This window comes from Felis catus, chromosome E2 (assembly GCF_018350175.1).
Source record: "Felis catus isolate Fca126 chromosome E2, F.catus_Fca126_mat1.0, whole genome shotgun sequence".
Taxonomy (NCBI): domain Eukaryota; kingdom Metazoa; phylum Chordata; class Mammalia; order Carnivora; family Felidae; genus Felis; species Felis catus.
Genome location: NC_058382.1, coordinates 2,234,704 through 2,249,842, shown reverse-complemented (window position 1 = coordinate 2,249,842; position 15,139 = coordinate 2,234,704). Strand labels below are relative to the sequence as shown.

The window sequence follows — 15,139 nt, the reverse complement described above, 5'->3', positions numbered from 1 at the left end:
GGGTAAATTTCTAGCAGTGCTATTGCTGGGTCATAGGGTAGATCTATTTTTAATTTTTTGAGGAACCTCCACACTGTTTTCCAGAGCGGCTGCACCAGTTTGCATTCCCACCAACAGTGCAAGAGGGTTCCCGTTTCTCCACATCCTCTCCGGCATCTATAGTCTTCTGACTTGTTCATTTTAGCCATTCTGACCAGCGTGAGGTGGTGTCTCAGTGTGGTTTTGATTTGTATTTCCCTGATGAGGAGCGACATTGAGCATCTTTTCATGTGCCTGTTGGCCATCTGGATGTCTTTAGAGAAGTGTCTATTCATGTTTTCTGCCCACTTCTTCACTGGATTATTTGTTTTTCGGGTGTGGAGTTTGGTGAGCTCTTTATAGATTTTGGATACTAGCCCTTTGTCTGATATGTTATTTGCGAATATCTTTTCCCATTCCGTTGGTTGCCTTTTAGTTTCGTTGATTGTTTCCTTTGCAGTGCAGAAGCTTTTTATCTTCATGAGGTCCCAATTGTTCATTTTTGCTTTTAATTCCCTTGCCTTTGGGGATGTGTCAAGTAAGGAATTGCTGCAGTTGAGGTCAGAGAGGTTTTTTCCCTGCTTTCTCTAGAGTTTTGATGGTTTCCTGTCTCAGATTCAGGTCCTTTATCCATTTTGAGTTTATTTTTGTATTTATTCTTATTTTTATTTTTCAAGTTTATTTATTTTTGAGAGAGAGAGAGAGACAGAGTGTGAGCGGGGGAGGGGCAGAGAGAGAGGGAGGCTCAGAATCCAAAGCAGGCTCCAGGCTCTGAGCTGTCAGCACAGAGCCTGATGCGGGGCTCGAACTCACGAACTGTGAGATCATGACCTGAGCTGAATTTGGCACTTAACCGACTGAGCCACCCAGGTGCCCCTACATCATTGTTTTGATGGATGCCTAGTATAACAATAAGTAGATATACCATGATTTACTTAACTGGTTTACTGTTAAGGATATTTGAACATTTAGGTCTTTTCCTGTTTTTACCTATAATAAGCTGTGGTCCAGTTTGTACATGATCAAAGTATACATTTTCTTTAAAAAAAAGTTTCATGGATATAATGCTATACCATTGGAACAGTATATAAGAATACCTGTTTCTAGGCATCTTCATCAGTCGCGAGTACTTTGTATTTTTTTACTTTTTGTGAAACTCTTGGGTGAAAATGGAGGTTTCGTTTAATTTGCATTTCCCCAAGTACTTGTAATGTTGAGAAATAGGCAGTTTAAATCCATTTAGAGTTCAGGGGTGCCTGGGTGGCTCAGTTGGTGAAGCGACCGACTTTGGCTCAGGTCATGATAACACGGTTCATGAGTTCGAGCCCTGTGTCGGGCTCTGTGCTGACAGCTCGGAGCCAGAGCCTGCTTCGGAGTCTTTGTCTCCTCCTCTCTGCCCCTCCCCTGCTTGTGCTCTGTCTCTCTCTGTCTTTCAATAATTAATAAACGTTAAAAAAAAATTTAAGTCCATTTGGAGTTCATATTCTGTTAATGGTGTCTTTATACCCATCTCCTACATTTCTGTTGGGTCAAATTTTCTTGCCTTTATATAGTATGAATATAAACCCTGTCTCAAAAACGTGATACATTTTGTTCCCACTTTTGTGTAGCGTGTTAGTTCGCACATGCTGTTTCTTCTCACTATGCAGTAGTTTAAGTCGGGTGGTATCTTTATTCACAGAAGCTTTCATAGAAGTCTTTATTTATGTTGACCTTTTGTTTTCCTGATAGTTTTTTCTTTTTATTAATATGTGTATCATCCATTTGTACCACATCACAAATTTGGTCTTCTTTGAGTTACTTCTTTCTTGCTTGCTCTTCCTATCCATGAACACAGGATGTCTTCCCATTTATGTCCTCTTGATTTCATTCAGCAATGTTTTATAGTTGCCAGCATACAGTTTTGTACCTCCTTGGGTAAATTTATTCCTAAATAATTCATTCTTTTAAGCTATCTTTCATGGAATCGCTTTCATAATTTCCTTTTCAGATTGTTCATTTCTAGTGTATAGAAGTACAATTGATTTTTCTGTGTTGATCTTGTATCTTATAATTTTGATGAATTGATTTATTAGCTCTAATACTTTTCTCATGGATTCTTTAGGGTTTTGTATATATGGGATCACACCATTTACACATACAGTTTTACTCCTTCCTTTCTAGCTAGGATGCCTTTTCTATTTCTAATTGCTCTGGCTAGAACTTCCAGTACCGTGTTGAGTAGAAGTTGGAAAAGCAGGCATCCTTGTCTTGTTACCAATCTAAGAAGGAAAACTTTTAGTGTTTAGATGTCATTTAAAAAGAGTTTATTTTCCCTTTTTTAAGATCATTTTTTTCCCAGACATTTGACTCTCTGCATCATCTCTGCAATACCACTTTCGTCTACATGTATTTATTGAGATATAACTATACGTGCACAAATTTTGGGTGCATGCTAAGTGATTTTAGCAAAAGGACTTCAGGCATATACACTCCTCCACGTAAGCGTTAGAGTCCGAGGTAAGACATACGACTGTCCAGTTGTGTATGTGGTGTGATGAAATATAATGGTAGCGCTCATTGTTTTTGTAAAAACAGTTGCTTCAAACTGAGAACTTAAATTGCAAGGTCCTGTGCATTGATATATGGCCAGAGAAGTGTCAGGCCTGGGAAAGCATGCAGGTAGGTGTAAAAATGGTATTCTATGTCCACTGAGCTTCTGCTGTCAGTTGGTAATGTAGGTTTTGTTAAAATTAATCAAAGAAGATGCAGTTAGCAGAAACACCATTTTCTGGTTGTAGGGGAATAACCCTTCAGATAATCGTGGTAAATGTTGAAGAATAAGCTCTCCTCTTTGTGCTTTGGGTTTGCTTCTTGGAATAGCTTTTGTGATGTGATGACTGCTCTGACATTGAAGTAGGATGGACAGGGCAGGAGAGAGAGTAAAGGCAATGAATGCCAGAGAATTTTTAGGTGGTGTGATTGCAGAACGTTTTCCTAGTTCCTTTCCCCTAATATGTAACTGATTCCACAAACACTTAATTCTTTTCTACTCGCCCGTCCTAGGCTCCTGGGGCTTAGTTACATACTTTGTAGACCCCATGTTTACATGTTAGAGGCACCTAGTTTATGTGGTTTAATTAGGGTTTAATTCACCAACCACTGAATTCATTCACAATTCCCTTTTAACAAATTCCTTTTTTTTTTCCTAGCACACAATAAAGGAGATATTTATTTCTTGATATCTTTCAGGTCAACAATCTATACATGAGACCCAGGAATTATTTCTAAAGCAGGATTCATTTGCTGAAGTAACAGACAGAACTTCAAACACTAATTTGGAGTGTTCCACTTTCAGAGAAAATTGGGATTCTGAGGGTGTGTTTGAAAGGAAGCTGGTAGGGCAGGAGACACAATTCAGGCAAGAGACAATCACTCATAACAAGATGCTCTCGAAGGAAAGAGAACGTACTTTTAACAAATCTGGAAGATGGTTTCATTTGGACATTTCAGAAGAGAGAGTTCATAATCATGATTCAGTTAAGAAAAATTTTCCCAAAAATTCAGTGGTAATAAGACATACAGGAATTTATGCAGGAAAAAAACTTTTCAAATGTAATGAATGTAAGAAAACTTTTACCCAGAGCTCATCCCTTACTGTTCATCAGAGAATTCATACTGGAGAGAAACCCTATAAATGTAACGAATGTGGAAAGGCCTTCAGTGACGGCTCATCCTTTGCTAGACATCAGAGATGTCACACTGGCAAGAAGCCTTATGAATGTATTGAATGTGGGAAAGCCTTCATACAGAACACATCCCTTATACGTCATTGGAGATATTACCACACTGGGGAGAAACCCTTTGATTGCATCGATTGTGGGAAAGCCTTCAGTGATCACATAGGACTTAATCAACATAGGAGAATTCATACTGGAGAGAAACCCTACAAATGTGATGTATGTGACAAATCCTTTAGGTATGGCTCATCCCTTACTGTGCATCAAAGGATTCATACTGGAGAAAAACCATATGAATGTGATGTTTGCAGAAAAGCCTTCAGCCATCATGCATCACTCACTCAACATCAAAGAGTGCATTCTGGAGAAAAGCCTTTTAAATGTAAAGAGTGTGGGAAAGCTTTTAGGCAGAATATACACCTTGCTAGTCATTTGAGGATCCATACTGGGGAGAAGCCCTTCGAATGTGGGGAATGTGGTAAATCCTTCAGCATCAGTTCACAGCTGGCTACTCACCAGAGAATTCATACTGGAGAGAAGCCCTATGAATGTAAGGTTTGTAGTAAAGCATTCACCCAGAAGGCTCACCTTGCACAGCATCAGAAAACTCATACGGGAGAGAAACCATATGAATGTAAGGAATGTGGTAAAGCCTTCAGCCAAACCACACACCTCATTCAACACCAGAGAGTTCATACTGGAGAGAAACCCTACAAATGTGTCGAATGTGGGAAGGCCTTTGGTGATAACTCATCCTGTACTCAACATCAGAGGCTTCACACTGGCCAAAGACCTTATGAATGTATTGAATGTGGGAAGGCATTCAAGACAAAGTCATCCCTTATTTGTCATCGCAGAAGTCATACAGGAGAAAAACCTTACGAATGTAGTGCATGTGGCAAAGCCTTTAGCCATCGCCAGTCCCTTAGTGTACATCAGAGAATTCACTCTGGAAAGAAACCATATGAATGCAAAGAATGTAGGAAAACCTTCATCCAAATCGGACACCTTAATCAACATAAAAGAGTCCACACTGGAGAGAGATCCTACAACTACAAGAAAAGCAGGAAAGTCTTCAGGCAGAGCGCACACCTTGCTCACCCAAGAACTCATAATGGAGAGGCAACAGCACGCCCGTCTTTCCCTTCCACATCGAGTCCTGTGGATCTTCTCCCCAGGTTCCTCTGGGGTCCGCCGTCACTGTCGTCCCCCTAGTCTCAGTGTTATTTCAGCTGGACTGTTCCAGTAGTTCAAACACGGGCCCCTCTGTTCAGTGTGGTTTTGTTGTTTCCTTTATAAGTTTGTTCTCCACGTTGCAGTCAGCCTGATTTTTTTTAAAGTGTAAATACAGATCACTCCTCATATAAAAACTTGCGTTGGGATCCTTTAAACTGGTTAATCAGTAAGATGTGCTTAGCACGGTGCCTGGTTCATCCCAGGTGTTGAAAAAACATTGTTTGGGAACATTGAAGAGTCATCAGGGTCAGCTCTGAATAAAACAGTGCATAGAAGGAGGCCAGGAGACACCCATCGAGGTAGCTTACAGGTAGTCAGTGAGGTTTGGCCAGCAGTGGTTTAAAACTCGGTTCCATAATGTTGAGTGAGAACTGTGGCTTTCCAGCTCATCTGCATAAATGTGAGGTAATGCGACTTTATTGGTGAGGAAATTCAGCTTTACTATCCATCTGAGAACAGTCTTAGTGTAGAGAACATGGATGAGTGGTCCGCTTGGAACAAAAGAGCTGAAACAATAAAAAAAAATGCAAGATTTATACGCACAAAGTTAAAACTGTTGACATGGTACTCAAGACTTAGAAAATTTGGAAGGATCTATTTAAAATCACCTGAGCTCACAAATGAACTCAAACTTTTTTTTTTAATGTTTACTTATTCTTGAGAGAGAGAGACAGAATATGAGTGGGGGAGGGGGAGAGAGAGAGAGGGAGACACAGAATCCGAAGCAGGCTCCAGGCTCTGAGCTTTCAGCACAGAGACAGACGCAGGTTTCGAATCCACGGACCGCGAGATCATGACCTGAGCCGAAGTCGGACACTTCACCGACTAAGCTCCCAGGCGCCCCTATGAACTCATTAAACTTTTAAGGAACTGTCAACTGATAAGCTAAACTGATCTAAAGCAGGTCTCAGCAAACTGTGACTCACGGTCAAAGTCTCACTGACTGGTTTTGTATGGCCCATGGTCTAAAATTTTAAATGGTTGAACAAGTGAATAGAAGATTTTGTGACAACGTGAAAATTTACATTAAATTTCAATGTCAGTGTCTGTAAATAAAGTTTTATTGCCGTACATTCACACTCACTTGTTCACGTATTTCCTGTGGCTGCTTTCACTCCACAATGGCAGAGTTGAGTCAGTATTGAGGCAAAGCTCAAATATTTACTCTCTTTCCTTTTACAGAAAAAGTCTGCCAAACCCTGCTGTAGCACGGAGAATATACAAAAAGTTCTAATCATTTCTATGAGCATAATGCAACTCTCACTTCAAAAACCAGACAAACTACAAGGCAACTTATGAATAGACATAAAAAGGAATTATTGAAATATAAGAATATGTCAGTAGAGGAGAACTCTGTTTTTCTAGATGAAATACTCAGTACTGTTAAAGTGTTTGTAAATTGTCATTCACAACAGAGTCCCCGTAGGATATGTTTACTTTGACAGTTCTAGTTGAAACAGCACAAGGAAAGCTAATGTGGCAAGCATAAGCAGGACATTTTAAAAATAGGTTTCTTAGCATTTCAGATTTTGGTATAAACTAAGACTGGTTTTTCATTATGGGGGAAATTATGTTTTGACAATTGGTTATCCATTCTGTCAAAAAAAAAAAAAAACACACACACTTAAATTGTTAACATTTCTAATTAGGAAGTGATATGCAAGAAACAACCTAAAAAAGAGGAAATCTTTCCTAACTCGGGTCCTAGAAGACATGGGCAAGAGAGTAAGTTGGCTTATACAAAGATCTAAAACTTCAGAGTGGTGAAAGGCCCCCAAAAGATGTGAAAGACAATTGACAGACTAATACAAGTTATGTGACAAGTCATTTAGGAACAAAGAGCTATTGCACATACAAAGCAGTGGGAAAAAATAGTGCATTCCCAACAGGCATGTTAGTTGCAGAGTTCAAATGAGTAAAGACAATCTGTAAAGTTCTTAGTCTCACTCATCAGAAAATTACAAGTTAAAACAAAATTTCTTGGCTTTCCGATGGATTTCAGTCTAACATTTGGATAATATCCACTATTGGCATCAGTGTGGGCAAACAGATACTTGATCATCAGCAGTGTAAATCGGTCTCCTGTCTTTCAGGATGGCAATATAGTATGACCTACCAACATTATAAATGAGCATTCTTTTTGCAACAGTAACTCTGGATCTAGGAGTTTTGTCCCGTTGGAATAAATAGATGTAAATAATGTTTATTGCAGAATTGTTGTAATTATGATAAATTGGATTTCAGCATCCTGCCAAGCAGGTTCATTAAATTGTGATTATCCAATACTGTATTGTCTGGTTAGAAAAAAGAGATTAAATTCTATGTATGCCTCAATGGAGAGTTGTCCGTCCACAATATATTAAAAGAAACATGTGACTTGCAAAACCTAATATGTAAACTCATCTTGTAGCCATAGAGTCAAAGTTAATATTGGATATATATATGTTTGCGTGTATATGTGTGTGTGTGTATATATATACATGTTTTTTCAGTATAAATGTTGAAACCTTTTTTGTCTTTTTTTGTATTATAAAGTATTTTTTTAATGTGTATTCATTTTTGAGAGAGAGAAAGACAGCATGAGCAGGGGAGGGGCGGAGAGAGAGGAAGACACAGAATCCGAAGCAGGCTCCAGGCTCTGAGCTGTCAGCACAGAGTCCAATGTGGGGCTTGAATGCATGAACCATGAGATCGTGACCTGAGCCAAAGTCAAAGGCTTAACCAACTGATCCACCCAGGTGCCCAAAATCTGTTTTTTGTCTTTCGCACACCCACTTCTAGCTCTTTGTTGGCACGTTCCCTTTCTTCATTCTGTGGTGCTCTGGTGAACTGCCAGTCACACGTAGCTGCAATTAAGCCAATCAGATTTCCCATTTGTGGTTTGGAGACACAGGGACAGGAGCAGGGCCAATGTTCAGCCTTGCATAGTTGGTGTCCATTGTGATGGGCTGGGGCCCTTGTACCAGCGGAAGGAAGTACCATCGTTGGAAGTGAGCCATTCTTTGACAGCAGCCTGAAGATTTCTGCACCCCTACATGCCAGTCTGATCCACTAAAACCATTCCTGTCCAGGTTTTTAAATCTGTGAAGTACTTGGTATTCTTCCAATATTTAACTTCTGGGGCGCCTGGGGTGGCTCAGTGGGTTGGGTGTCTGACTCTTGATCTCAGCTCAGGTCTTGATCTGAGGGTCATGAGTTTGGGCCTTGTGTTGGCCTATACACTGGGCACGAAGCCTACTTAAAAAAATATATTCTAATTTTAAGTTAAAATCTGCTTTTTTTGTTCCCAAAGCTAGCCCATGTGGCAACTGATAGTAGAAAATGATTATCAGGGGCGCCTGGGTGGCTCAGTCAGTTAAGTGTCTGACTTTGGCTTAGCTCATGATCTTACAGTTTGTGAGTTTGAGCCCCTCATCGGGCTCTCTGTTGTCAGCATGGAGCCTGTTTTGGATCCTCTGTCTCCTTTTCTCTCTGCCCCTCCCTTATGTGCTCACTCTCAAAAATAAATGAACTTAAAAAAAAAAAATGATTATCAAACAATAGGGAAGCAGAATATTAAGGATTGCTGAGATAGATCAAAAGACTGAGAAACTTTTGTTTTGTATTAGGAATGGCTATTCTTTTTTCAATTTTATGTTAACTCCAGTGTAGATAATATACGGTGTTATAGTAGTTGCAGATGTACAATATAGGTACTCAACAGTTCTATCCATTGCTCAGTTCTCATCAAGAGAACCGTGCTCTTAATCCCTTTTATCTATTTCACCCATCCTGCCAGCCACCTCCTTGGTGGTAACCATTGGTTTAAGAGTATTTCTTGGTTTGTCTTTTTTCCTTTTGCTCATTTGTTTTGTTTCTTAAATTCCTCATATGAGTGAAATTGTGGCATTTGTCTTTCTCTGACTTATTTCACTTAGCATAAACTGTCTAGTTCCATCTGTGTCATTGCACATGGCAAGATTCCATTCCTTTTGATGGCTAATATTCCATTGTGTGTGTGTGTGTGTGTGTGTGTGTGTGTGTGTGTACATGTTCTTTACCCATTCATCTATCAGTGGACATAGGCTGCTTCCATAATTTGACTACAGTAAATAATGCTGCTATAAATACAGTGATGCATTCAACCCTAGGAAAGGCTGTTATTTATTTTTTTAATGATTATTTTTGAGAGAGAGAAAGAGAGAGCAGGCGAGGGGCAGAGAGAAGGGAGAGCAAGAGAATCCCAAGCAGGCTCCCTTCTGTCAGGGCAGAGCCAAACACAGGGCTTGATCCCACGAACAGCAAGATCATGGCCTGAGTGGAAATCAGGAGTCAGACACTTAACCGACTGAGCCACCCAGGCACCTCAGAAAGGCTCTCTTTGATAGGAGAGGATTATAAACCCATGGCACATTAATGACTAGGTAGCTCTTAGCAACAACGAAAGGCGATGAGGAATCCTAGTCCAAAAAGCATGTGTGATGCTTGTTTGTAATGAAATTAGATCATTAAAAGGCCACTTGAAATTGTGGCCTTAAGCAGAGTTAAAATCAAGGCCTTTTTGTGATTATGTTGGGAATCATCTTACTCTCTAACCGTGAAAGCCACGGTGGGTCCAGTTAGTTGTTGAGCTATGATTTTTTACTGAATCCCAATTTGTCACGTCTCTTAAATGAAACTGAAGTCTTAAGAGAGATCTGAATCTATGTTGTTAAAATGGAGCCATCATGAAGGATTCAAGCATCTTAGAAAACTTTGAATTCTCTCAAGCCTTAAGAAACCTCCCTACTCATTCTCCTTGCCATATCTCCCTTGTGACAGAAGACAAAAGAATTCAGGGGTTTAAAATGCTGGCTTGGGTTATTTACGTCTAAGCCTCTGGCTCACCTTTCGCAAGGTCCCCTGTCAGGGGCCGGTAGCCTTTCCGAAATGTTCTTTTGACGTGAAGCACTAACATCTTAAATTTTCCTCAAGCCTCCTCCTTTATGTATTGGGACTTCTCATGACAGATTGCATTTGAAAGGGGAGTACTGAACTATGTCATGTGTTGTAGCTGAATTACAGGGTAACTGTTAGCCACAGGAAGAAAATGAAATCGTTGTAATAAACCGCAGAACTCCAAGGATGTTCTGATACTTGATCTTTCCACCATATTTAGTCATTGATCCCCAGGGTTGAAACCGCATTAAGGTTTTGTTTTAGTTAAAAACACTTCATGGCATGGCTGTCAAGTCCCACACAGACTTGTGTCAATAGAAAAAGGACTGAGTAGGGGCGCCTGGGTGGCTCAGTCGGTTGAGCGGCCGACTTCAGCTCAGGTCATGATCTCACAGCTCGCGAGTTCGAGCCCTACGTCAGGCTCTGTGCTGGCAGCTCGGAGCCTGGAGCCTGCTTCGGATTCTGTGCCTCCCTCTCTGCCCCAACCCACTCGCATTCTACCTCTTTCTAAAAAATAAACATAAAAAAAAAAAAAGAAAAAGGACTGAGTACTCTTGAATGAGTGTAACAAAAACCACTATGAACATTTCCACTGGAATTCCTAAAAGACTTGCATTTATACATGTAGTTTATAGCAGATCCGGTCACCAAAAACCTGTAATGATTATTTTCCAAGGTCCTGGGTATTTGTTAATGCTACCTGTGTTATGACTAGATGACCATCCCTTTTTCTATTGTCTGGAGTTGATTCTGGAATGTGAATATCCAGGTATGTTCTACATTACCCAGCCACTCTTGCTTCTAGTTATGGCTATTAGACTAATCTTCAGTGTGGTTTGGATAGGAGTATGTCAGTTGGGGCTTTGTTATGATGCGGCTGTATGGTCCAGCTGGAAGAAGAATCTTGATAGCATGGAATGGCGAAACTGCAATATGGAAGAACTCCAGGCCCCTAAACTACTATTTGGATGAAAGCCATCAGTCACTGAAGAACACCAGCAATGGATTATTATGTGAGTGAAAAATTAACTCATATGGGTTAAGTTAATGACATGGTGGTTTTTTGTTGTATTTTTAATTTTATTTTTTTAATTTACACCCAAGTTAGCATATGGTGCAACAATGATTTCAGGAGTAGATTCCTTAATGCCCCTTCCCTATTTAGCCCGTCCCCCCTCCCACAACCCCTGCAGCAACCCTCTGTTTGTTCTCTATATTTAAGACTCTTTTATGTTTTGTCCCCCTCCCTGTTTTTATATTATTTTTGCTTCCCTTCCCTTATGTTCATCTGTTCTGTGTCTTAAAGTCCTCATATGAATGAAGAATGACATGGGTTTTAATAACAGTACTTACTGTCATTCTAATCCCTGTGATATCCATGACTACTAAGAGAATCCCTATTTTAACTTACTGTATCATAGAGTTTAAGAGGTACAGTGGCAAATTAGTTAGCTATTGTGTATCAAATTACGCTAAAACATAGTGGCTTAAAACAAACATGTTTATTATCTCACTCTTTGGGTAAGGAGTCCAGGTGTGGCTTAGCTGGGTGCCTCAATTCCCACAAGGCTGCAGGCAGGTTGTTAGCCAGTGCGACATTCACCTGAAGGCTTTATGGGAGGATAATCATCTTGCAGATGCACTCATTTAAACTGTTGGCTGGGTTGGGGTCCTTGCTGGCTTTTGTCTGGACACATCAATTCTTTCCACATGGACAGCTCACAACATGGCAGCTGGCTTCCTTGAAAGTGAGCAGGCCAACATCAATCATCACCAGAGAAGTACAAATCAAAACCACAATGAGATCCCACCTCACACCTGTCAGAATGGCTAACATTAACAACTCAGGAAACGAGATGTTGGCGAGGATGTGGAGAAAGGGAAATTCTTTTGCACTGCTGGTGGGAATACAAACTGGTGTAGCCACTAGGGAAAACAGTATGGAGGTTCCTCAAAATGTTAAAAATAGAACTACCCTACAACCCATCAATTGCACTACTAGGTATTTACCCAAAGAATACAAAAATGCTGATTCGAAGGGACATATACACCCCAATGTTTATAGCAGTACTGTCAACAATAGCCAAAGTATGGAAAGAGCCCAAATGTCCACTGACTGATGAATGGATAAAGAAGATGTGGTATATATATATTTATATACCCCCCCCCCACACACACACAATGGAATATCACTCTGCGAAGGAAAAGAATGAAATCTTGCCATCTGCAACTACACAGATGGAACTAGAGGGTACTATGCTAAGGAAATAAGCCACTCAGAGAAAGACAGATACCATATGATTTTACTCATATGTGAAATTTAAGAAACAAAACATGGACATAGGGGAAGGGAAGGAAAAATAAGATAAAAACAGAGAAGGAGGCAAACCATAAGAGACTCATAACTATAGAGAAAAACTGAGGGTTGCTGGGGGTGCCTGGATAGCTCAGATGGTTAAGTGACTGACTCTTGATTTCAGCTCACGTCATGATCTCACAGTTCATGGGTTTGAGTGTGGAGCCTGCTTCAGATTCTCTGTCTCCCTCTCTTTCTGCCCCTCCCCCACTCACATTCTGTCTCTTTCTCTCAAAAATAAATAAACATAAAAAAATAGTAAGTACAACTGTACTTAATGCTTTCACTTTGACACTAAAAATAAGACAAGTACATCCAGTATTGCTCCTACCAAATAGCATGGTACTGGAGGTCCAGCCATCCCGTAAGGAAAGAAAGAACTAAGAGACGCAGTGATAGGGAGAGAGTAGATATAACTGTTATTATTGGTAGATATGAATATTTACCTATAAAAACCAATTAGAACCTGTAAGGGCATTAGGAAGAGTGCTAGATTGACAGTCACCTTACATAATCAATATTTTGTTTCCCCTTTTCTTTATGTCACCTTTGGTTTTGAGACTTTTATATTATTATTTTCTCCCTTAGGTGTCTTTTTCCCTCTGGCAATCCTCCAAGATTTTATCTTTGATTTTTCTGCATCTTGAATATGATATGCCTAGGTGTATATATTTTTTGTATATATTTGTCCTGCCATGGTATTGTCTATGCTTCCTGGATCTGTGGCTTGGTGTCTGTCATTTTAACTTTAGAAACCTCTCAGCCGTTATTACTTCAAATATTTCTTTTCCTTCCTTCTATTGGTATTACAATTATGCATATGTTATACCTTTTGTAATTGTCCCATGGTTCCTGGATATTCTGATGGTTGTTATTTTGGTACTCTTTTTAAAAAGTTTTATTTATTTTGAGAATTGGGGTGGGGGGGGTGGAGAATCCCAAGCAGGCTCTGAACAGTGAGATCATGACTTGAGCCTAAATCAAGAATCCAATGCTCAACTGACTGAGCCACCCCAGGCACCCCCTGAGTGTTTTTCATTCTTTTTTTCTCTTTGTATCTCAGTTGGAAGAGTTTCTATTGGCATGTCCTCAAACTCACTCACTCTTTCCTTAGCTGTATGCAGTCTATTAAGGGGAAGGGGAACTATTGTATAATCTTATGATTAAATCTCAGCTTTTCAGTGGGCTTGAACACTTGGACTCTGACCTTCAGAAGTGCTTCTTAGCCTTTACTGAGGCAGAAAGACTAGAGAGGCTGGACCTGCCCAAATGCCTTCCCTCAAGTCCAAAAAGGCTCTGGTATGTAGTTTTCCTAAGTGTAGGGTTTTGTTATGGAAAATGCTCTGAGTGTACTACAAAATGTTTACTTTTCCCCTCCCCTTGCCCAAAACTCAAGAAGATTCCCCCACCCTGACGTTTAGCGTTAAAACTTGGTGGAGTTCCTCGAGGTAAAATCCATGAAAGTAGGAGAGCCCATCTAGGGCTCCAGGAGTTTTAAACTCATAGTGTAGTCCACACTAAACCTCCAGTTCACCAAAATTACCAGTGAAGAGTGTGTAACAGTTTATGATTCCAGCAGCTTCTGCTTCAGGTAAGCTCATACCTGCCATGATTTTCAGTATTTGCCGGTCTTTCCAAATTTTGGGGTGTGGTTTCCTTTGTGACTTCTATTTTCTGATGGGTCTTAAAAAAAAAGTTGTTGATTTTCAGTTTGTTGAATGTTTTTCTTGTGAAGATGTCAGTAAAGGTTTCCAAACTCTTTATACATTACTTCTAAAATGGAGAATATCAGGGGTGCCTGGGTGGCTCAGTCGGTTAAGCAGCCAACCTCGGCTCAGGTCATGATCTCACCGTTGGTGAGTTCGAGCCCTGCATCGGGCTCTGTGCTGACAGCTCAGAGCCTGGAGCCTGCTTTGGATTCTGTGTGTGTGTATCTCTCTCTCTCTCTGCCCCTCCCCCACTCATGCTCTGTCTCTCAAAAAAATGAATAAATGTTAAAAAGTTAAAATAAAATGGAAACTATCAGTATCGTCTTTATCCGATTCTAACCACAAATTATTACAAACACTAAGCTTCCATTTACAGTTACTTAAAGATGGCGTCGTCGCAGCTACAATTCACTTCATGGCGGGGTCCACAAAGTCAGAGAGATTGGATCCTGGAAAACCAGCGCCTCGATGGGGCTGTATTGCTTTGAGTGACGGGATGTGTCTGAGAGTGGCTTAAGTTGGGAGTGTTAGGTAGTGGACCAGCCTCTGCACACTTGGGAATTTTATTTCTTTACACACACACACACACACACGGTCACAAATCACAGGGCACAAAACAGTCAAAACTCAGACACACACACACACACACACACAGAGTCACAAATCACAAGGGCACAAAACAGTCAAAACTCAGACACACACACACACACACACACAGAGTCACAAATCACAAGGGCACAAAACAGTCAAAACTCAGACACACACACACACACACACACAGTCACAAATCACAAGGGCACAAAACAGTCAAAACTCAGATCTCTACTCACCTATCAATAAAGATCCGCTTCTGGGCCCGCCTGCCCTAAGCCCCGCCCACGTTCGGAGCGCTTGCGCGCCGCACGCCTCCAGCGATACTATAGGCGCAGGCGCGGGGACGCAGTACCCAGGCCTCCGCGCTGTGCGCCTCACGGCGGCGCCTGCGCACTCTGAGCCTGGCGGGGGTTCCCAGAATCCTCGGGACTCGGCTCGCTTCAGGGAGGCGGCCTGTACTTTGGGCGCCTGGAGTCGGGACTGAGAGGCTTCTGGGCGGTTCTGTTCCCCGTCTGGGGGCCTCAGCAGGGGGCTGAGTGTAGCGGCTCCGAGGCCGGGTCGGGGAACCAAGCCCAGCAGTCGCGCTGCCG

At 41.0% G+C, this 15,139-nt stretch overlaps 1 protein-coding gene and 1 long non-coding RNA gene across 5 annotated transcripts in view; one reads left to right on the top strand and one right to left on the bottom strand.

The window, feature by feature from the left end:
• Positions 1-15,139, top strand: part of LOC101095388 (zinc finger protein 470) — a 46,348-nt gene that overhangs the window by 16,972 nt on the left and 14,237 nt on the right. For all 4 annotated transcript variants that reach the window (XM_023246060.2, XM_023246061.2, XM_045046730.1 and 1 more), the window contains one exon: positions 3,250-7,307. In XM_023246060.2, coding sequence (XP_023101828.1) covers positions 3,250-4,952 — 1,703 coding nt within the window. In that variant the 3' untranslated portion in view covers positions 4,953-7,307. Of the gene's footprint in view, positions 1-3,249 lie in introns of those variants that run through there.
• LOC102900381 lies at positions 5,373-14,925 on the bottom strand. Its single transcript, XR_441976.5, has 4 exons — positions 14,786-14,925; positions 13,850-13,929; positions 11,405-11,631; positions 5,373-5,479 (listed from the first exon to the last, which is right to left on the bottom strand). It is a non-coding gene; the product is annotated as an uncharacterized LOC102900381 (long non-coding RNA).